This window comes from Salmo salar, unplaced genomic scaffold, assembly GCF_905237065.1.
Source record: "Salmo salar unplaced genomic scaffold, Ssal_v3.1, whole genome shotgun sequence".
Taxonomy (NCBI): Eukaryota; Metazoa; Chordata; class Actinopteri; order Salmoniformes; family Salmonidae; genus Salmo; species Salmo salar.
The window spans coordinates 61,897-84,276 of record NW_025547995.1 but is presented as its reverse complement, the minus strand read 5'-3'; the positions used below and the strand labels follow the sequence as shown (position 1 = coordinate 84,276).

The 22,380-nt window shown below is 43.0% G+C and overlaps 1 protein-coding gene and 1 pseudogene across 1 annotated transcript in view; one reads left to right on the top strand and one right to left on the bottom strand.

Moving 5' to 3' along the window:
• Positions 1–4,503: 4,503 nt before the first annotated feature.
• LOC123732562 (pejvakin-like) lies at positions 4,504–12,226 on the bottom strand (annotated as a pseudogene).
• Positions 12,227–13,380: 1,154 nt separating this feature from the next.
• The window catches only part of LOC106574883 (collagen alpha-2(V) chain), a 44,831-nt gene continuing 35,831 nt past the window's right edge, over positions 13,381–22,380 (top strand). Inside the window, 7 exon segments of the mRNA XM_045711829.1 lie at positions 13,381–13,681; positions 18,871–19,119; positions 19,336–19,554; positions 19,999–20,015; positions 20,247–20,279; positions 20,431–20,463; positions 22,305–22,358. Coding sequence (XP_045567785.1) covers positions 13,591–13,681; positions 18,871–19,119; positions 19,336–19,554; positions 19,999–20,015; positions 20,247–20,279; positions 20,431–20,463; positions 22,305–22,358 — 696 coding nt within the window. The 5' untranslated portion in view covers positions 13,381–13,590.

Sequence of the window (22,380 nt, the reverse complement as noted above, 5' to 3'; positions counted from 1 at the left end):
CCTGTTAGTGTGTCTCTGTCACTCCCTGTTAGTGTGGTTTGTTACTCCTGTTAGTGTGGTCTCTGTCACTCCCTGTTTTGTGGTTCTGTCACTCCCTGTTAGTGTGGTCTCTGTCACTCCCCTGTTAGTGTGGTTTATTTACTCCCCTGTTTGTGGTCTCTATCACTCCCCTGTTAATGTTGCCTCCGGTGCCAAAATCCCATTTCCTTCTAATCAATGTAGTGTTCCAGATTCCCCACATCAACCGTAGCTTCCATTAACCCCGATTAATGTTCCAGATTCGCCCCACATCAGAGAGCCGTCCAGCTTCCATTAACACTGATGTTATCCCCACTATCCAATAGCCTCCACTCTCCCTCTCCTTCTCCCTCTCCTTCACACTCTCCCTCTCCTTCTCCCTCTCCTTCACACTCTCCCCTCTCCTTCTCCCTCTTCTTCACATTCTCCCTCTCCTTCTCCTCTCCTTCTCCCTCTCCTTCCCTCTCCCTCTCTCTTCTCCCCTCTCCTTACACTCTCCCTCTCCCTCTCCTTCTCCTTCTCCTTCAACCTCCCCCTCCCCCTCCTTCTAACTCTGCACAAACCTCTCCTTTTCTCTCCTTTCCCTCTAGCTTCACACTCCCCTCTTCACTCTCACCCTCTCCCTTCTCCCTCTCCTTACACTTCCTCTCCTTTCCTTCTTACTCTCCCTCTCCTTCTCTTTTCCCCTCTCCTTCTCTTCTCTTTTCCTCTCCTTCTCCTTCTTACTCTCCTTTTCTTTTTTTCCTCTCCTTCTTTCCTTCTCTTTTTTCCCTCTCTCCTTCTCCTTCTTACTCTCCCTCTCCCTCTCCCTATTCGTTCTATAATGTCTCTCTAGTCTACACACACAATCTCTTTTCTTTTAGCGCTATACTCGGCGTGTGTGTGTGTGTGTGTGTTGCCTGCAAGAATGTGTGTCCTGTCTAAGCAGAGCCATGTGACTCTGCCCGTCCGTCCGTCCGTCCCTCTCAGAAGAAGTATTAGATTAGTTTTAAAGTGGAGGGAGATATAATTATAGAACTCATGACTTCACAGTACATCATCACAGCCCGGGTCTCTGTCACGTCCCATCTGTCCATTTCTCCAGACCTCTATCCTCTTCTTCATCCCCTGCTGTCATGTCTTTCCCAGTGGGATTCAATCTATCACTCATTTAACACATGATGACTGAATCATTCAGGATTATTGTTTTTCACAGTGACAGGTAATCGGATGTGATCCTACAAGATAGTCCTGTTTATCTCCCTCATTCATGACCAATCATCACCCCTGGACTCATTCAATACCAACTTTCACCCCTGGACTCATTCATTACCAACTTTCACCCTGGACTCATTCATCCAGTTATCACCCTGGACTCATTTCATGACCAACTTTCACCCTGGACTCATTCATTTTACCAACTTTCACCCAGGACTCATTCACGACCAACTTTCACCCTGAACTCATTCATCAGTTATCACCCTGGACTCATTCATCGACCAACTTTCACCCTGGACTCATTTCCATTACCAACTTTCACCTGGACTCATTCATGACCAACTTTCACCCTGGACTCATTCATCAGTTATCACCCTGGACTCATTCATGACCAACTTTCACCCTGGACTCATTCATGACCAACTTTCACCCTGGACTCATTCATGACCAACTTTCACCCTGGACTCATTCATGACCAATTATTACCCTGGACTCATTCATTACCAACTTTCACCTGGACTCATTCATGACCAACTTTCACCTGGACTCATTCAACACCAACTTTCACCCTGGACTCATTCATTACCAACTTTCACCCTGGACTCATTCATGACCAACTTTCACCCTGGACTCATTCATGACCAACTTTCACCCCTGGACTCATTCATTACCAACTTTCACCCTGGACTCATTCATGACCAACTTTCACCCTGGACTCATTCATGACCAATTATCACCCTGGACTCATTCAGCTCAGTTATCGCCCTGGACTCATTTCACGACCAATCATCACCTGGACTCATTCATGACCAATTACCACCTTGGACTCATTCATCGTTATCGCCCTGGACTCATTCACTGACCAATCACTTCGCCCTGGACTCATTCATTACCAACTTTCACCCTGGACTCATTCATGACCAATTATCACCTTGAACTCATTCATCAGTTATCGCCCTGAACTCATTCGTGACCAATCATCACCCTGGACTCATTCATGACCAATTACCATCCTGGACTCCTCATGACCAATTACCACCCTGGACTCATTCATGACCAATTACCATCCTGGACTCATTCATCAGTTATCGCCCTGGACTCATTCATGACCAATCATCGCCCTGGACTCATTCATGACCAATTAACATCCTGGACTCATTCATCAGTTATCGCCCTGGACTCATTTCGCATGACCAATCATCGCCCTGGACTCATTCATTACCAACTTTCACCCTGGACTCATTCATGACCAATCATCACCCTGGCCTCATTCATGACCAATTATCGCCCTGGACTCATTCATGACCAATTATCACCCTGGCCTCATTCATGACCAATTATCGCCCTGGACTCATTCATGACCAATTATCACCCTGGATTAATTCATGACCAAGTATAAACCTGGCCTTGACTCATCAATTACAAATAATCACCCTGGATTCATTCATGACCAATAATACCCTGGACTCATTCATGACCAATTACCATCCTGGACTTATTCATGACCAATTACCACCCTGGACTTATCCATGACCAATTACCATCCTGGACTTATTCATGACCAATTACCACCCTGGACTTATTCATGACCAATTATCATCCTGGACTTATTCATGACCAATTACCATCCTGGACTTATTCATGACCAATTACCACTCTGGACTAATTCATGACCAATTACCATCCTGGACTTATTCATGACCAATTACCATCCTGGACTTATTCATGACCAATTATCATCCTGGACTTATTCATGACCAATTATCATCCTGGACTTATTCATGACCAATTACCATCCTGGACCTATTCATGACCAATTATCATCCTGGACTTATTCATGACCAATTACCATCCTGGACTTATTCATGACAATTATCATCCTGACTTATTCGCACCATTACCTCCTGACTTATTCGCACCAATTACCATCCTGACTTATTCGCACCATTATCATCCTGACTTATTCATACCAATTATCATCCTGACTTATTCATGACCAATTATCATCCTTGGACTTATTCATGACCAATTACCATCCTGGACCTATTCATGACCAATTATCATCCTGGACTTATTCATGACCAATTACCATCCTGGACTTATTCATGACCAATTATCATCCTGGACTTATTCATGACCAATTATCATCCTGGACTTATTCATGACCAATTACCATCCTGGACTTATTCATGACCAATTACCACTCTGGACTAATTCATGACCAATTACCACTCTGGACTAATTCATGACCAATTACCATCCTGGACCAATTCAGAATGGAGGAAGGGGGAAGGGGCTTGGCCTGTTCTATGTGTACCAGTAAGACAGTGAAACCTATACTATAATCCCACTGAGCTCCAGCGGTTCTCTGCTGTGGCATCTCCAATTTCTACCTTGATAAATCAACTTGCTAAAGCAAGTTCAGTAATAGAGTGGTGGTAGCTGGAGAAGAAACTAGGAGTTGGTCTTTATCGACACCTTGTGGTTTTTGTCAGGAACCACAGTTGTTGGATATGTTTACAGAGCCCTCTAGCGTCCAATCAGAAAGATCCATGTACTGTACATGTGAGGAGTCTACAGAGATACAGTCTATGCTACAGAGAAAGCCTCAATCTTTATTTAAAAATCAATAATCCAGCCATATAAAACGAAATGTCACTAAAACATAACAACAAATGAGAATCCATGTCATGTAACCATGGCAGTATGAATGTAGATTTTCAGCCTCTTCACTATCTTTTCACCATTACAATGTCCCACTGACCTGATGAGGTCAAAACACCCCACTACAAACATTAAACGTCAGGTGATGACCCAAAAGACCTGATGACACACTTTGAAACCAGCAGAATGAGGCCAAAACAAGGAGGCTGTGTTTTCTTCTGCACCGTGCCTCAGAAACTTCATGACCTTTTTTCCTTCACACGATCCTCTTGTCCATTTTTAATACCTCGTCTGAATAATTCACATACTCCTGTTGTGCTTGTGTGACTCTGGCAGCTGCTTCACACAGAACAAGAACAAGAACACAGGCCAAGTGTAGATGAAATAGTTGGAATAGAGATGGAATAGAGTAGACTAATGTAGACTAACGGAGGAGTCACTTGGGAGGATCCATTGAGGGGGAGGGGAGGGCAGCTCCAGATAAGATACAGTACTACAGACAGAGGCCAGACCCAGTTTTCTGACTGTCAGTATGGCACAGAGCTATTAGTTAGGTACTGTATGCCTAATCAGGGATGAACTCAGACCTCTCTCTCTCCCCTCTCTCTTCCTGAGTCCATCTCTTCAGCTGAGCGTCTTGTGCCACAGGTCGAAGCAGGGCACCACGTGTAGCCTGACGTACTTGTGCCCGCCGGAGGAGCACTCCAGACAGCCGTAGACCGTCTCCCTCGGTGTCTGGCCCCGGCCACACAGGGCACAGGGGCCCTTGGGGATGTTGTGGTTGAGGAGGTTGACACGGGAGTGGGAGTCCCCTCTCAGGTAGGCGGTGGAGACGTCCGTCATGCTGGCTGCCTTTTCGTGAGTAGTCTGTCACTACGTCGTCCATGTAGGTGTCTGAGTGGGTGTGGGTGAGCTCCTCAAACGTCCTGTCGTCTTGAGTAGGGGAAAGGAAGGATGAGGATAAGAGTGTCACTGGAACATCGGAAAATGTGCAGGGATTATTTTGTTTTCACTCATTATCTTTACATTACCCTGTGCTTTTACTAGCATTTGTGTCAGTGGAGGCTGGTGGGAGGAGCTACAGGAGGACGGCCTCATTGTAATGGCTGGAATGGAATTAATGGCACATATCAAACATATGGAAACCACGTGTGACTCCGTTCCATTTATTCCATTACAATGACCCGCTCCTCCTATAGCTCCTCCCACCAGCCTCCACTGGTTTGTGTTTATATATGTTTATACTCTTTATTGGTATTTTATTAGGATCCCTGTGTGGATATTCTTCTCAACAATATGGAGCTAATAATTGTTCTTTAAACAGTATTATACTGGTAAGGTTAGATTACTCTGGGACCTGTGCCACTTTATATAATGTTTACATACCCTACATTACTCATCTCATATGCATATACTGTACTCTATACCATCTACTGCATCTTGCCTATGCCGTTCGGCCATCACTCATCCATATATTTATATGTACATATTCGTATTCATTCCTTTACACTTGTGTGTATAAGGTAGTTGTTGTGAAATTGTTAGATTACTTGTTAGATATTACTGTATGGTCGGAACTAGAAGCAGAAGCATTTCGCTACACTCGCATTAACATCTGCTAACCATGTGTATGGGACCAATAACATTTGATTTGATTTGAACTTTGCACATACACTGCTGCCATCTAGTGGCCAAAATCTATATATTGCCTGGGCTGAAATAGTACATTATGGCCTTTCTCTTGCATTTCAAAGATGATGGTACAAAGAAATTACAAAAAAATGCATGCTCTTTTCTTTGTATTATCTTTTACCAGATCTAATGTGTTATATTCTCCTACATTAATTTCACATTTCCACAAACTTCAAAGTGTTTCCTTTCAAATGGTATCAAGAATATGTGTATCCTTGCTTCAGGTCCTGAGCTACAGGCTGTTAGATTTGGGTATGTCGTTTTTAGGCGAAAATTGAATAAAAGGGAGGGATCCTTAAGATTAAACAGCATTATACTGGTATGATTAGATCTGATTGTTCTAGTCCTTTTGATTTTCTGTATGATAAGAAGGGGGGGGTAGCCCTTTCCTGCAGTCAAATGACCTAGTGGCCTCATTCATATTTTTCATAATTTCATAATTTATAAACATGTTTTGTTTTTTTTAAACACAGAAAATCCCGTGTTTCGTATATGTCAAACAGTTTTGTTATATTTCAGTCTTCTATGATGTATTTAAAGTGTAATTTTGGGATGCATTTCAACTCTATATCTGACATGGTACAGGTGTCTTCTTTTATTAAGCCCATAACCATGTGTGTGAGGTGTATACTTTTGTTTCAAAGTAGATTTGTTTAAGACTACCAAGAATCACTCTGTGACCCTGATTCAGCCCACTGCAGTAAAAGGTTAAGAGATGAAAGAAGGTTCCCACCTGCTCTGAAGGGGTTTCCGTACACAATCCCAGACAGGAACCTGCGTAGCCGTCCCATAGAGAATCGACCAATGAAACCACCCAGCTGCTCTCTGATCAGCTCCTTCTCAAATCCGCCCGACGACTCAGGGCTTACGCAGATATCTGATCAGGAGAAGGGGAACTATATTAGTGTGTGTGAATGTGTGTGTGTGTGTGTGTGTGTGTGTGTGTGTGTGTGTGTGTGTGTGTGTGTGTGTGTGTGTGTGTGTGTGTGTGTGTGTGTGTGTGTGTGTGTGTGTGTGTGAGATTGAGAGAGACAGAGGGAGAGAAACACAGAGAGAGAGAGAGAGAGAGAGAGAGAGAGAGACAGACAGACAGACAGACAGACAGACAGACAGACAGACAGACAGACAGACAGACAGACAGACAGACCGAGATGGTGGTCAAGTGTAATTGTGTCTGTGTGTTTGTTGTGGTTGTCTCACCAAGTCGTCCATCCAATCGAACAAACAGTTCAAAGATGCTGAATGCGATGGTGGTGTGAGCTGGGATCACTATGGCCTTGTCTCGACCTTTGGGGTTTCGACCATCATCAATCTGAAACTGTAGAACACCAGTCAGATAGGTGAGACAGGGCATTCATCCATTCAACCATTACCTGCTAACAGTGTCAGGTGTTTCTGTGTGTACTGTATAGTGTGTGTGTGTGTGTGTGTATGTGATGTGTAGGTGTGTGTATTGTGTCTGTGTGTATGGTGTGTCTGTGCGTAGGTGTGTGTGTGTACTGTGTGTGTAGGTGTGTGTGTGTACTGTGTGTGTGTACTGTGTGTGTGTACTGGATGTTTGTAGGTGTGTGTACCCTTAAGTGTACTGTGTGTGTACGGTGTGTAGGCGTGCGTATTGTATGTGTGTGTGTACTGTGTGTGTACTGTGTGTGTACTGTGTGTAGGTGTGCGTATTGTATGTGTGTGTGTACCGTGTGTGTACGGTGTGTGTACTGTGTGTGTACGGTGTGTGTACGGTGTGTGTGTACGGTGTGTGTACGGTGTGTAGGTGTGTGTGTACGGTGTGTAGGTGTGCATATTGTATGTGTGTGTGTACTGTGTGTGTACTGTAGGTGTGCGTTTACCCTCATAGTCGTCCGTCTCATGCCAGCGTGGACAGTGAGAGAACACTGACGCGTCGTACGGATGCTCTCCATGACAACGCAGAGAACACTCCGCCCACTTTCTTTGGACTGACGAATCAGACAGTGATCAAGATCCACTTTCCTATAGTGGAAAGAAACCAGAACACAAACCTGTGTCAGAAAGACTTTTACTGTCCAGGTGTAATATACAGTATGTACAACCAACATGGTCTCATTAGAATATCGACAGCTTGGTTCTATCTGCAAAAAGAGAATTCTGAGATAATTGGCTTTGGCTTTAAAGTTCTGAACCCTGAACCAACTACTTTTATCTTGTATTATTTTAAACTTAACATGAATTGAGGTATTTAGACTACTGTATAGGTAGAGAATGTTGAACAGAACCAATAGTCCCAAGCTACTCCGCACCAATGTGTCGGAGGAAACACCGTACACCTGGTCAGCGTGCACTGCGCCCGGCCCACGACAGGAGTCGCAAGTGCGTGACGAGACAAGGATATCCCTGCCGGCCAAACACTCCCTGACCCAATTGTGCACCGCCCCATGGGCCTCACGCTCACGACCAGCTGCGACAGAGCCTGGACTCAAACCCACAATCTTTGGTGGCACAGCTAGCTCTGCAATGCAGTGCCTTGAACCACTGCGCCACCCGGGAGGCCCCATCGTAGTTATATATTAACTAACCTGACATATTAGTTGTTTGTCATCACCATTGTGACCCTTGGTAATATCTTATCAGAAACAAGAAGTCAATAGAATAAAATCAAAGCTATTTTCCACCACCTGCAGTGTACCTGGAGTTGAGTTCCCTGAGTAGAGTTGGGACCTCCACCTCGTGTTTGGTGACGATCCCAAAGGAGGCTTTGACGGCCACAGAGTCTGAACCACTGATGTTGAACCCCACGTCGTTCATCAGGTGGTTCCCTAATCTGCCGTTCAGGGCCACGTCAGACTTGTCCTCATAGTTCAGGAGCTGGTACGACGACACCCCTGTTTGAATGGAATAAAAAGCATTGTTAAGGCATCTGACTAGCTTTACATCTGCAGAAAACACATGACGTCATGCTTTACTTGGTCAAAGAGAGAGACAGTTATAATGCATTAAACTCATTATAATGCCTTATAAGCTATTCATAATGCACTATAATGAATGACATAGGCGTTAATAGCTGCTGATGAACATGCATTCCTCCTCTCACTGGACTCTACCTGCTGTGATCTCCTTCTCCCCCACCAGGATGTCTTTCAGGGAGAAGGGGGGTTGAGGCATACTTGGTTTTCTTCCAGAAGTGTCTCTTCCTCTTCCTGGTGACCAGGCTGAGGGGTTGGTAGCGGTCAGCTTCACTCAGGCTCGGTACGGGGATCAACCGACCTGTGTCTCCCACCTGCTTCACAAAGTTCTTAGTCGCCGCAGCGAACATTCCGGTGACCAAGAAACAGCAGACGGGTGCAGGAGTCACTGCTGGACATGCACGGCAGTAACAGGTATACTGTAAGTGTCCGCTGTCCAGGCAAATCCTTTAGTTTACAGTATTAAAGAAGTTTATTCTTCTCTTTTTCTTCTCTTTGGTGAGTTCACATTGGGAAGTTCTGCACAGGTGGACAGTTGATCTGAATAGATGTCTCTCAAACAAGTAGAGTCATTCAGCTGTGCAGCTCAGGGCTCAGGGCTAATGAATAATGGAGACACCATGTAAGGGGATATGGGGACAAGCTGTCCCATAACGTGATTGGACAGGTAGCTGCCTTTATTCTTCCTGTCATGTGACCAGTGAGCTCACCAATGGGTTATGCAGTACTTCCTGTGCTACTCTGTCTTTGAGGCCCTAGATGTCTATCAATAATTCTGCCCTGAGTGCTGAAAAGAGATGTCAGTGGAAGTAAGGTAGCAATAGTTTAATAGTAGCTGGTTAGGGAATCTGATCACATTTAAATGGATCAGGGTTACACACCTTAAAGGAAAACTCCACCCAAAAGCTATCTATTGGTATGGTCCCAAATGTTGTTGATATAGTCCCAAATGTTTTGCATGTCAGCAATCAAGTTTTCAAGATATGTAACCTTCATAATACAGAAATACAGCCGGTATGATACATTCAGCGTCACATGAAAGTTATATATCTTGAAAACTTGATTGCTGACATGCATTTTTTTATTTAACTAGGATAGTCAGTTAAGAACAAATTCTTATTTACAATGACGGCCTACACCGGCCAAACCTGGACGATGTAGGCCAATTGTGCGCCGTCCTATGGGACTCCCAATCACGGCCGGTCGTGATACAGCTTGGATTCGAACCAGGGTGTCAGTACTGACACCTCAAGCACTGAGATGCAGTGCCTTAGAACGCTGTGCCACTCGGGACTATATCAACAATGGACTAATGAAACAAATACCAGAGTAGCATGTGAAACATCTGGTTCCTGTGTTGTGACAAATAGCAAGAAGAGTGGTGGTCTTTGTGGTGTCTATGTTCAAATGTACTTTTCTTGTGGTTGTGTCTGGGACCAATAATAGACTAGTCTACATGTTACAGGGAGTTTAATACTTCTAGACCAAGGCTTTCCCCACCCAAAGATCATACAGGATATGGTATGTTATGACCTTGCCTTCCTTGTAATTTAGCTGTTTGCCTCAAATTAAACGTCATTTTGAGACTTTTAAAAAAGTGGGAAATGGGTGTGGTTTCCACAGTGTAAACTATGTCTGTATTCACATTGGTCCATTAACACTGACCAGGAATAGAACGTCCTTCTAAAGGTCAGAATGACTACCCAGGTAGGCTATTATAGAGATAAGACAAGACACATATGTGCAAATGACCATACGGGGACATTGAATGAATAAACTTCTGTGAATGTCTTCACAATTTCAAGTAAATCCAGAGAAACTACTGGGGAGCCTTTTTTGTGGAGCTGGTGAGCGTTTCCAAGCCTTCTGCTGCAAAATGGCTGCCTTGACATCTTAGAATACATTACGTCCCTCTGGTGTGTTTGCTGGTGTTTTGATTTGTTTGGCGCGCCAGGTTTTGTGTAATCATTTTAATATCCTACCCTCCTCATTTTACAGTTTTTTCCAACTGCTTACACACGTTTTCAAAACTGTCTCCTTTTTTCAAAACTCTACACACAATTCCCAAAACTGCACACACAAAATGCAACACTGCATTCAAAATGCCATAAACACATGTCAGAATGAAGCATTTGCATCAAATGGCAAACACTGCTTTCATAATAGTACATTTTTGGATATACCATGTAAACACTGTTGTTCTAAATCTAAAGCTCTTTGGTCTTTCATAGGCTTATATCTACATTTCAATACAATGTTCTACAGTGAAAGTAATCTGCTGAGAGGGGTAACAAGTACACTGTAAACACCAATGCAATGTAGAAACAGAAAATATTTATTAGGCCAAACATTACTGTTGTATACAGTAGCATACAACAAAACCATAAACATATGTAAACCAAAAGTATATTCTTTAGAATACAGTAAAGAACACAATTGTGTGTGTGGGTCCCGGGGGGCAGTCCAGGAATTGGTGGTGGGGGGGGGGGGCAGTCACCAGTGCTAAGCTACGCTTCATCTCTTCTCCGGGCTGGGTCTGGCCACAATACTTCGTCCACATCACAAGATACGGTTTCTCTTGCCAAACATGGAGGGAAGTATCTCCTAGCATGGCGTATCCAACCTTGGACAGAGGCAACCTCTATGTCCCCACATGCGTCCGCCATTGCCTGGAGAAGCGGCATGCGGGCATAGGGTTGGCGATCATACACTTTCCAGCGCCAGGCTGAGAAGAATTCCTCTATGGGATTTAGAAAAGGTGAATATGGGGGTAGGTACAAACTACAAATTGTGGATGGGTGGCAAACCAGTTTTGGACCAGAACAGCCCGGTGAAAACTAACATTGTCCCATAAAACCACAAATCTAGCAGGCTCCTGATCTGGATCAGGGACAAGCATTGTGTAAATTGCATCCAGAAAAGGGAGCATATGGCCGGTGTGGCATTATGATGGAGGACCCCGTTTTGAGTGATGGCAGCACACATAGTTATTACCCCCACGCTGTCCAGGGACATTGGTAATTGCTCTCTGTCCTATTACATTTCTTCCACGGCGCCTGGTTTTGGTGAGGTTGAAGCCAACCTCATCCACATAAATAAATTCATGGCGAATTACATGGGCATCCAGCTCCAATACTCTGTAACAGACAAAAGGATATACAGATGAGTAAATATGGTATGTCTGAAGTACTGGAAGTAGTGTTGCATACATACCTCTACAAAGTCATGTCACATATTCTTGACTGTCAGAGTTTCTCTCAAATGGCTCCTTGTAAAGTTGTTTCATCGTCACTCGGTGCCGTTGGAGGATGTGTTGTATGGTCGACAGGCTTACAGCATTGATGTTGTTAAATATGGTGTCATTATTCAAGATATGCTTTTATCTCTCGAATCCTAATTGCATTGTTGGCCAAAACCATATTTATGATTGCAGTCTCTTGTACATCTGTAAACAAGCGTCCTCGTCCTCCATGATGTCTTTGCCTTTCCACTCTGTACAGAATTCAAACAGTATGTGTTCAGTATAGGAACTGTAAACAATGTACAAAAAAGGGTAGTACAGCATGATAACCAACCTCATTCATTCAATTCAATGCAGTGCAGTAAATGGATGGCTTAGAGTTACAAATGTTTATGCAATACTATGCAGTCATACGTATTTTACAGTACATTACTGTAATGCTAAAATAGTCATTAGATAGTTGCATACCTGTTCTCATTTCTGAAGGTTCGAATTATGGACGCCACTGTAAATCGACTCAAGTTGGGCTGGACTCTCAGTCCAGCCTCTCTCATGGTCAAACTGTGGTTGATCACATGATCAACAAGTGTTGCCCTAATCTCATCAAAGATGGCGCTCCTTCCTTCTCTTCTTTTCTTTGCCTTTGCCCTCGTCCTCCTCTTCCTCTTCCTCCTACTCCTACAGCTCTTCGTCTTTGAATTTGTCCTCGTTGTTGTCCCCTGCCTCTCCCTCCTACTCCTCTTGCTCTCTGTCCATTGTTGGCATCCATTGTTCAAAACAGGTAAGCTGACCTTTGACCTATTTATAGGCCTATACTACAGTAAAGCAGTGATTGGTTAGTGATCAGTTAAGCAATTAGTGTTTGCACATGTGAGGAGTGTGTGTGTGACCTGGTGAATAAGTGTAGCATTTTGATTGGTTGTGTTTGGAAAAGGAAAGCAAGTCACTTCCTGTTAGATTTTTGTGTTTTAGGTAGAGAATTGTGTGTAGTACATTTTACATTTACATTTTAGTCATTTAGCAGATGCTCTTATCCAGAGCGACTTACAAATTGGTGCATTCACCTTATAATATCCAGTGGAACAACCACTTTACAATAGTGCATCTAAATCTTTTAAGGGGGGGGGTTAGAAGGATTACTTTATCCTATCCCAGGTATTCCTAGTGTAGTGTTTTGAAAAAAGTATTTTATGCAATTGACAACTGAGTCAAAGGCTGAGAAATAGCTTATGGTTTTGGATATTTGGTGTGTAGTTTTGCACTTTGAGTGAGAGGTTTCAAAAATCGTGTGACATGAAAAGATTTTGTGTGTAAGCAGTTGGAAAAAACTGTAATACAGACATTCATCAGGATTTTTGTGTCCAAAATACATTTTTGATTCGTCAAGGCAGCTCTTTTACAAGCTCTTGGATGACACATATGACATACAATATATAGGGCCTTTTACTGTTATTGTAATGTCATCTGTAATCAGTAACTGATTCTATTTTTTCAGTAATCTGCTTAACGCTGGCTGTCTGAGACTGAGAGCACAGGAAAAAAGGAAGACAATTAGAGGTTAGACAACCCTTTAAAAGAGGGAGTGAGAGAGAGGCGTGAGAGAGAGAGAAGTAGAGAGAGAGTGAGGTGGCGGGAGAGAGAGAAGTAGAGCGAGAGAGAGCGAGAGAGAGACAGTTTCTCTGGTCTAGTTCAGGCAGTTCTTTTCTCTTCTCAAGGCTACTTGGATATTACTGGATGGTACTGTGCACTGCAACGCTAGCCTAGCTCTCTCATCCTCCTCTCCTCTCGTCTTCCTCTCTGCCCTGTACGTGTGTTGGGAAGGTGCCTGTCTCAGGTGCAGACATGGCCACCTCTGTGCTCTCCAGGATTATTCTATGTCTGGCTATATCTCTGGTTCTGGTATTGACAGTGACCAGCCAGGATGTCAAGCTAGGTGAGTGGACGGTGCTGCACTGCATGACTTATGGTCTGACTGACGGATGATTGTGTTGATTGCTATTGCTTGTACTGAGTGATATGAATTGCTTATGTGTTTAACTTTTTGTTCTACATTTTTTACTGATTGATTTAATTTATTTAATAATTAGAAGTAGTAGGTTGCGCCAGGCGCAGACAACATTACAGACATAAACATTGTTGAAGATAAAAACACAGCCAGAAAACCCGGAAATGGTTCCAATCGTTTTCCAATCGTTTTCTCACCCTTTTTTTTCCATCTGGGATTTTAGAACTACTTCATATAGCATGATAGCCTGGTCTGTGTTTGGTGTAGACTTACCCTGGCATGACATTTTGATAGCCTGGTCTGTGTTTGGTGTAGACTTACCCTGGCGTGACGTTTTGCTATGCTGTGCAAATCTCTCTCGGACAAGGTAACTTTCATAAATAATTAGCATTAAAACAATTTTTTGAGTAAATTGAAGTGAATAATTGATAAAACTCACCTTGTCCAAGAGAGAATTACATGGCTATGAAAACGTCATGCCAATCTAAGCCTACACCAAACACACAATTCATTAGAATTTTTTGTAGAATTCACAATGTGAAAAATGAATGGGGGAAAAACATGTTTTTATGGGTATTATGATGCGTCCACTGTGGCGGACTATTGTGGTCCTCTTCGGCAGGTAGATGGCAGGTGGTCAAGATTGACACATCACACACAATGCAATTTAAAAACAACAGTATAATCAATTACTACTATATCAACCTTATCAACAGCACAGAGGTGCCCGTTTAGGAGTCGCCTCATCAAAGAATACCTCTAATCACACCGACATACTATTTCTCCGAAGTGACACCTTAAAGCTATTCTCTGAAGACAGAGTTTTCAGGCAGCTTGGTAACCCGTTCCACAGAACTGCAGCAGAGTACAGGAATTACTTTTTTCCATGGAGATCTTGAGTCTACAGGGAACACATTTTGAAAAAGTCCCTCTGGGAACAAAGGATTAGGGTTGCAAAGCTACCCGTAATATAACAAAGTTACTGGAATCTTCAGTGATCTATGGCAATCTATGGTAACTTTGGTGATTTAAACTTGAATAATACAAAATATATATATTCATATATAGTCTTCATTTTTTTATATCTGTGTCCATATTATCCATGAGTTTCTAGTGGATAGACCATATGGTTCAAGAGAAAGAGCATAATTAATGAAACAATCCTCTAACCAACAATGGCATTAACTCTGCAACTCTTCCAACTATTGTATTTTTTCACAACTGCCACCAGTTTGGCCACAAAACATTTACAACAAAGACATATTGACGTAGTAAAATAAAAGTGTCTAAAAATATATAAATAATATTTCATGCTGGAATAACCCTCATTAACACAAATGGTATTCACTAAGATGATGGTTTATATTTCGGATAATGTTTTACAGTTTTGTCATTCCATTTTATTATTTTAAAAATCTTCTTATTAGACATATATATATATATTTTACATGTGATAAGCCACACAGAGGGACAGATATAATTACAAACACCTGTGATAATCTGAAGTACCCAAAAGGCCCTTAGATGTCATCTGATAAGATTCCATACATTCCTTGAAAGTTACCAAACTTCTGTTAGTTTACTGGTAAAGTACTCGAAAGTTTACAGTAATATACCCTACTGTTGCAACCCTTCTCAGGATAGATCAAGCATATCAATGAGTGGATGCAACACTTTTATGCGTTTTAAACTTTAATGGGCCATATTGAACATCTATAGGTGCTGTATAAGCAATGTTCATATTTCCTTTTCTGTCTTTCTATTTCCTTTCTTTTATTTTTCATTATTTTTCATTTTAAGTTTGTGTTTTTGTTTACAGGCCTCAATATCACAATTATTTTCTCACAATGAAATATAAAGTACTAAAATGTGTCTTTTTTTTTACTGTAGGAAGGGGTTTGTTTTATAAGTACCATCATACCTCTCACCCACAGCAGGTTTGGTCCAGTTTACAGGCCACCCTGTCTCTGGACCACGTTGGCCTTGCACTCAACATCACACCTCAAAAAACGGAAAATAAAACAAACACTTTTAATGGATGCTATTTTCTCATTGTTCATATTGTAGCTTTTTACAAGACAGTAAATAAAGTGTTCAAATAAAACTAATGGGATAGGTTCTCTCAGAAATGATGTCTGGATACAAACATACATACATGGATAGAATCCATATTTTTACTTCGTTTTTACAAGGCATGTCAGTTAGGAACAAATTCTTATTACAATAACGGAAACAATTTTTGCATTCAGCAAAAATACATCCCTCTTAGACAGACTACGTGGTAAAGTGGTGTTGTGTGCATGACAGGCTGGCTTGCTGACTGGCTGGCAGGGCTATTTCAGTGCAAGGCTGAGGCAGAATGAAGGGTTGTAGAGCGGCATGGCCATAATGATGTGGGGACGGACCAAAATAGGCCACTGATTTTGGTCAGGGGTTTGCCAGAGAGCGACCGGACACACCCAGTGAAATGATGCATGCTGGGTATGAATATGCTTCATACTGTCGGCATCCACGAAGCCCATATCACTTTATGAGGATACTGTCTTTTAACAGCGAAGAATGTAAGTTACTGATGCGGTGATCAAAACATATTATTGAGTCTGGTTTCTCCAAAGGAATCTTTTCCTTGCCACTTTTGTATCTGCTTGTGTAGTGGTGGGTCAATCAAGTGATAAGTAGGCCTAACCTTGCCTGCCACCTGGGCCCAGTTTTTCAAAAGTTATCTGTCTGGATTTCATCTATCGGATAAGATGAAATGCATAGAAACAGAACTAATAGAACGGGAGTCCCTATTCAAGTCAATCATTTGTCTGTTCTATTCATTGTATATCATGTATTTAATCCTATCCGATAGGTAGATAAGGCCCTGATGACTGGTGTTAGCTCCCCAAGCTGAAGCCTAGGCTTTAGCTCAGCGGGTGAAAGCAGACTTGTTGCAGGCAGGCAACCTGAGTTCAAACCCAGTAGGTCACACTTGCTGTTCGGGGGTTTAGGACCATGTTGCTATAGAAAACGTGTTATTGTAAAAAGTCACAGGTATTGTGTAGTAAGGGTGCTGCTGAGGGGAGAACGGCTCATAATAATGTCTGGAACGGAGCAAATGGAATGGCATCAAACACCTGGAAACCATGTGTTGATGTATTTGATACCGTTCCACTTATTCCGCTCCAGTCATTACAACGAGCCCGTCCTCCCCAATTAAGGAGCCACCAACCTCCTGTGGTGTGTTGTTTGAGCAGCTCTATGCTACATTGAAAAAGACAAGAAAACCATACTTTCCAAAATGTTCCCCCGTGTTCTTTAGCTGTAAAACAGTATACTATTGGACAATGTGTGATAGTGCTTGATAATATAACACCAAGATCACTTTCACCTGACTTCACAGCTGAGCAGCACAGTGTCATAAAAGTCAGTATGTAGTGGGAAATTATAGCAGGCGGCCATATTGGATAATTAACTCAAGAGGAACGGTGTTATGGTCCATGTGCAAACCACAAATGGATTCAATTTACAGTAAGCACAGGCCTCACTTTTATAGTGATCAAAACTCTGAACATAATGGATTTAATAATAACACCCTGGTTGGTGAAGTCAATATACATATTATTGATTAATTTACACTATTCACTGGGGTACAGCTGACTTAATAATGTTATAACATTTTGTAAATGGGAGTTGGTCCATATGATGAAGCGTTTAGATTCCATGGCTGTGGAGTTAGCTGGGTGTGGCCTCTCATGGCTGGGTCAGAAATACAGCTCAGCCACAGGCACATGCTAAGCATAACCTATAATACAGGCCGTTGTGGTTTTCCCTGAAATAACTCCCGCTTTTGAAAAGTAGCTTCTCTCTTGGGGAGACGCTCGCCCACATAATGAGTACTTAGAAGTTACGTTTTTCATATAAAACTGGCTAAGTTTATAAAAGTGAGATTCCGCAATGATACTACATATAGTACTGCAGCAGGTGGTCAGTGTTTCTCCTAGTTTCACTCCCTTTGTTTCCAACAGACACGACCCCGCCTAGATAATGCCACCAAGAAATGCTTGGGTTGTTTCTTGCTTCCTGGCAGCATCTGTATTGGAGCGATGTTTCCCAGATTCCCAGATGAATTGTGAAAAGAGCTTCTGTTCTGTGCCATCGACCGTGCTGTATAACATCTTCCTCTTATCGTCAGTGAACTTTAGTCTTAGGGATCTCATTGAAGTGGGAAGAGCAATGTAGGCACCTATTTATAAAGGTACAAAAATAACATCAAGCCCAGAACCTGAATGGAAAGTCAGATTTTTTCACTGTCTTACTCAGGACTTATGTCTTACTATATTTAGATGTAGGCCTAGAATTTACAACTTCAAATGACAAGTGGGGAGATTTTGCTAAGTAACGTAATTTTGCTAATTTTGCTAAGTAACGTAATGATTTCTAATGACGAACTTCCTATTTTGTCATAGAAAATTGTGAAATTGCTCTTATGGTGAGCAATCGCCCTACGCAACTACATCCTTGGTATGAGCTTCTTCCAAGGTTCATAACATTTAACTTCACATTTTGACAATGAGCAGCTTCACTGAAAATGATAGTTGTGTGGAGCTGCTGCACCAAGATACATAAAGAGTAGGTCAGGACATTCTATCCTGGGGACAATCTGAGACGGTGTTAATGTGTTACATTCTTCATAAAAACCCTAAACTGAACGCTTCACGCATTGGCGAGTTTGTGGCAAGTGAGCTATACTTGATTTAACAGAATTTCGGACGTGTACTTAAACACAATGACACCAACACCACATTGTCCACATTACAGTAAACGTGTCTGCCACCTAGTGGCCATAGAAGAAACACACAATTTACAATACTAATAATTTAGTCACATGGACACTCATCAGATCACATGGTCATTAAAAACTCCCATCCCTAATCAGGCCTCCTAAACAACCAATTGATTCTATTGGCCAGAAATGGTCATTCAAGCTTTTTGTCATCTCTGAAAATCCCAGAAACATGGTGGTGTTGTTTCCTAGTGTTATTGTAGGGGGTTACTCTACCTCTTACCTCATATGGGTTGAGGACATAACATGTAAAGATACGTGTGTAAATGCTGTTTACTTGCTCTGGCAGGGCACGAAGACAGCTGTGCCGAAAACGGCAAAGTCTACAGCAACAACGAGATTTGGAACCCGGAGCCATGTAAAATCTGTGTGTGTGACCTGGGGACTATTACCTGTGAGGACGTCCGATGTGAAGACCTAGACTGTAAGGAAACCAGCACCCCTGAGGGAGAATGTTGCCCTGTGTGTTCTGAGGCCTCAGGTACCCAGGGCCAGCAGGTTACCACCTGGGATAATCTGCTACCAAAGATCAAAACAGGTGACTACATTCTCACCACATTACATTGATCCATGTTTTACAGTTTCAAGTGCCCGCTAAGATAATTATTCCTCATGGTCATGATGGAATGGTGTTGTTACATTTCTTACAACATTCTAATTACAGTCTCACAACATCCTCTCAGTTCTCTCAGTATTTTCTAATAGGACCTACGTCTGATTCATGTTCTGTTCTTCAATCTCCATGACTCTGTAGAGGAGAAGAAGGATGAGACCTGCAGGAACAACGGGCAGGTGTACGCCCACAACGACATGTGGACCCCAGAGCCGTGCAGGGTGTGTGTCTGTGACAGTGGAACCACCATCTGTGAGGAGGTGCAGTGTGAGATGGTGGGGAACTGTGAGAAGGTGACCATCCCTGAGGGAGAGTGCTGCCCCGTGTGTGACAGCTTCTCCAGCGCTAACAGGAGGATAGGTGAGATAAATTATATATATGTGTGTATATGTATATGTATATGTGTATATATATATATATACATATGTATATACATATACATGTATATATACATACATACATACATACATACATACATACATACATACATACATACATACATACATACATACATACATACATACATACATACATACATACATACATACATACATACATACATACATCATTACCTCAGACGGACTGTGACTGCAAGGTATTGCATGGAAATCCAAGTGTGAAACGTAGCGATTAAGTTTGGATTCCCTGGAGGTGTCTCACTGACTGATGATAAGAGGGGAAAACATACTAGATTTCATAGTGTTTCAACATATAACACAGTATCAAGTCATTGAAGATCACACGTCAAATTAAGGATGAAAGATCTACATTAAAATCTGATTTCTTCCTTTCCCTTCATCAAAGAAATGATGGCGTTCAAGGTGAGTAACGATAAAAGATATTCTCAATTTTCGGTTTTCCAATTTTTACTTGGACACACTCCTGAATATTAGCCCGAGTGCCAGTCTGTTTGTGTTGTCATGCCAACTCATTGTCATATTTGGCTTGACCATGAGCAATGGGGTTGGTAAGAACACAAACAGATCTGGAACCAGGCTACCTGAATAGCTGAGCTGATTGTCACCTTGTTATTTGATGCATTTGATTTCCAGGGTCAGAAAGGCGAACCTGGTGATATCCCTTATGTAAGTCTGTGTTCATACATCTCAGAGACAGTGCATCTGTTAATCAACAATTCATGTGACTTTTGACACCTATTCTGACAACTGTTATCAAAAACATCATGCTGTCACTTTTATAGTGGAACAACTGTTTTTGTTTGTTTTTTGTTTCCAGGTCGTGGGGCCAGTAGGTCAACCCGGACCAATGGTGAGCACTCTGTAGACATTTCTTTTGTGCAAATAGTCCGGGCAACTATTTGGTTACCTGTTCAGGAGTCTTATGGCTTGGGGATAAAAACTGTTGAGAAGCCTTTTTGTCCTAGACTTGGCACTCCGGTACCGCTTGCCATGCGGTAGTAGAAAGAACAGTCTATGACTGGGGTGGCTGGGGTCTTTGACAATTTTCAGGGCCTTCCTCTGACACCGCCTAGTGTAGAGGTCCTGGATGGCAGGCAGCTTTGCCCCAGTGATGTACTGGGCCGTACGCACTACCCTCTGAAGTGCCTTGCGGTCGGAGGCCGAGCAATTACCGTACCAGGCTGTGATGTAACCGGTCAGGATGCTCTTGATGTTGCAGCTGTAGAACCTTTTGAGGATCTCAGGACCCATGCCAAATCTTTTTAGTTTCCTGAGGGGGAATAGGCTTTGTCGTGCCCTCTTCACGACTGTCTTGGTGTGTTTGGACCATTCTAATTTGTTGTTGATGTGGACACCAAGGAATTTGAAGTTCTCAACCTGCTCCACTACAGCCCCGTCGATGAGAATGGGGATGTGCTCGGTGCTCCTTTTCCTGTAGTCCACAATCATCTCCTTAGTCTTGGTTACATTGAGGGATAGGTTGTTATTCTGGCACCACCCGGCCAGGTCTCTGACCTCCTCCCTATAGGCTGTCTCGTTGTTGTCGGTGATCAGGCCTACCACTGTTGTGTCATCAGCAAACTTAATGATGGTGTTGGAGTCGTGCCTGGCCATGCAGTCGTGGGTGAACAGGGAGTACAGGAGGGGACTGAGCACGCACCCCTGGGGAGCTCCAGTGTTGAGGATCAGCGTGGCAGATGTGTTGTTACCTACCCTCACCACCTGGGGGCGGCCCTTCAGGAAGTCCAGGATCCAGTTGCAGAGGGAGGTGTTTAGTCCCAGGTTCCTTAGCTTAGTGATGAGCTTTGAGGGTACTATGGTGTTGAACGCTGAGCTGTAGTCAATGAATAGCATTCTCACATACAGTAGGTGTTCCTTTTGTCCAGGTGGGAAAGGGCAGTGTGGAGTGCAATAGAGATTGCATCATCTGTGGATCTGTTTGGGCGGTATGCAAATTGGAGTGGGTCTAGGGTTTCTGGGATAATGGTGTTGATGTGAGCCATTACCAGCCTTTCAAAGCACTTCATGGCTACGGACGTGAGTGCTACGGGTCTGTAGTCATTTAGGCAGGTTGCCTTTGTGTTCTTGGGCACAGGGACTATGGTGGTCTGCTTGAAGCATGTTGGTATTACAGACTCAATCAGGGATATGTTGAAAATGTCAGTGAAGACACCTGCCAGTTGGTCAGCACATGCCCGGAGCACACGTCCTGGTAATCCATCTGGCCCCGCAGCCTTGTGAATGTTGACCTGTTTAAAGGTCTTACTCACGTCGGCTACGGAGAGCGTGATCACACAGTCATCCGGAACAGCTGATGCTCTCATGCATGCCTCAGTGTTGCTTGCCTCGAAGCGAGCATAGAAGTGATTTAGCTCGTCTGGTAGGGTCGTGTCACTGGGCAGCTCTCGGCTGTGCTTCCCTTTGTAGTCTGTAATAGTTTGCAAGCCCTGCCACATCCGACGAGCGTTGGAGCCAGTGTAGTATGATTCAATCTTAGCCCTGTATTGACGCTTTGCCTGTTTGATGGTTCGTCGCAGGGCATAGCGGGATTTCTTGTAAGCTTCCGGGTTAGAGTCCCGCACCTTGAAAGCGGCAGCTCTACCCTTTAGCTCAGGGCGAATGTTGCCTGTAATCCACTGGTGCAGTCTGTGAAGTGATCATGTTTTCTTGTTATCTGTGTCAATGTTTCAGGGTCCTCCCGGAGCTCAGGGGAACAGAGGATACACTGGTTTCAAGGGCAGAAAGGTATGTCTAACACAATGACATT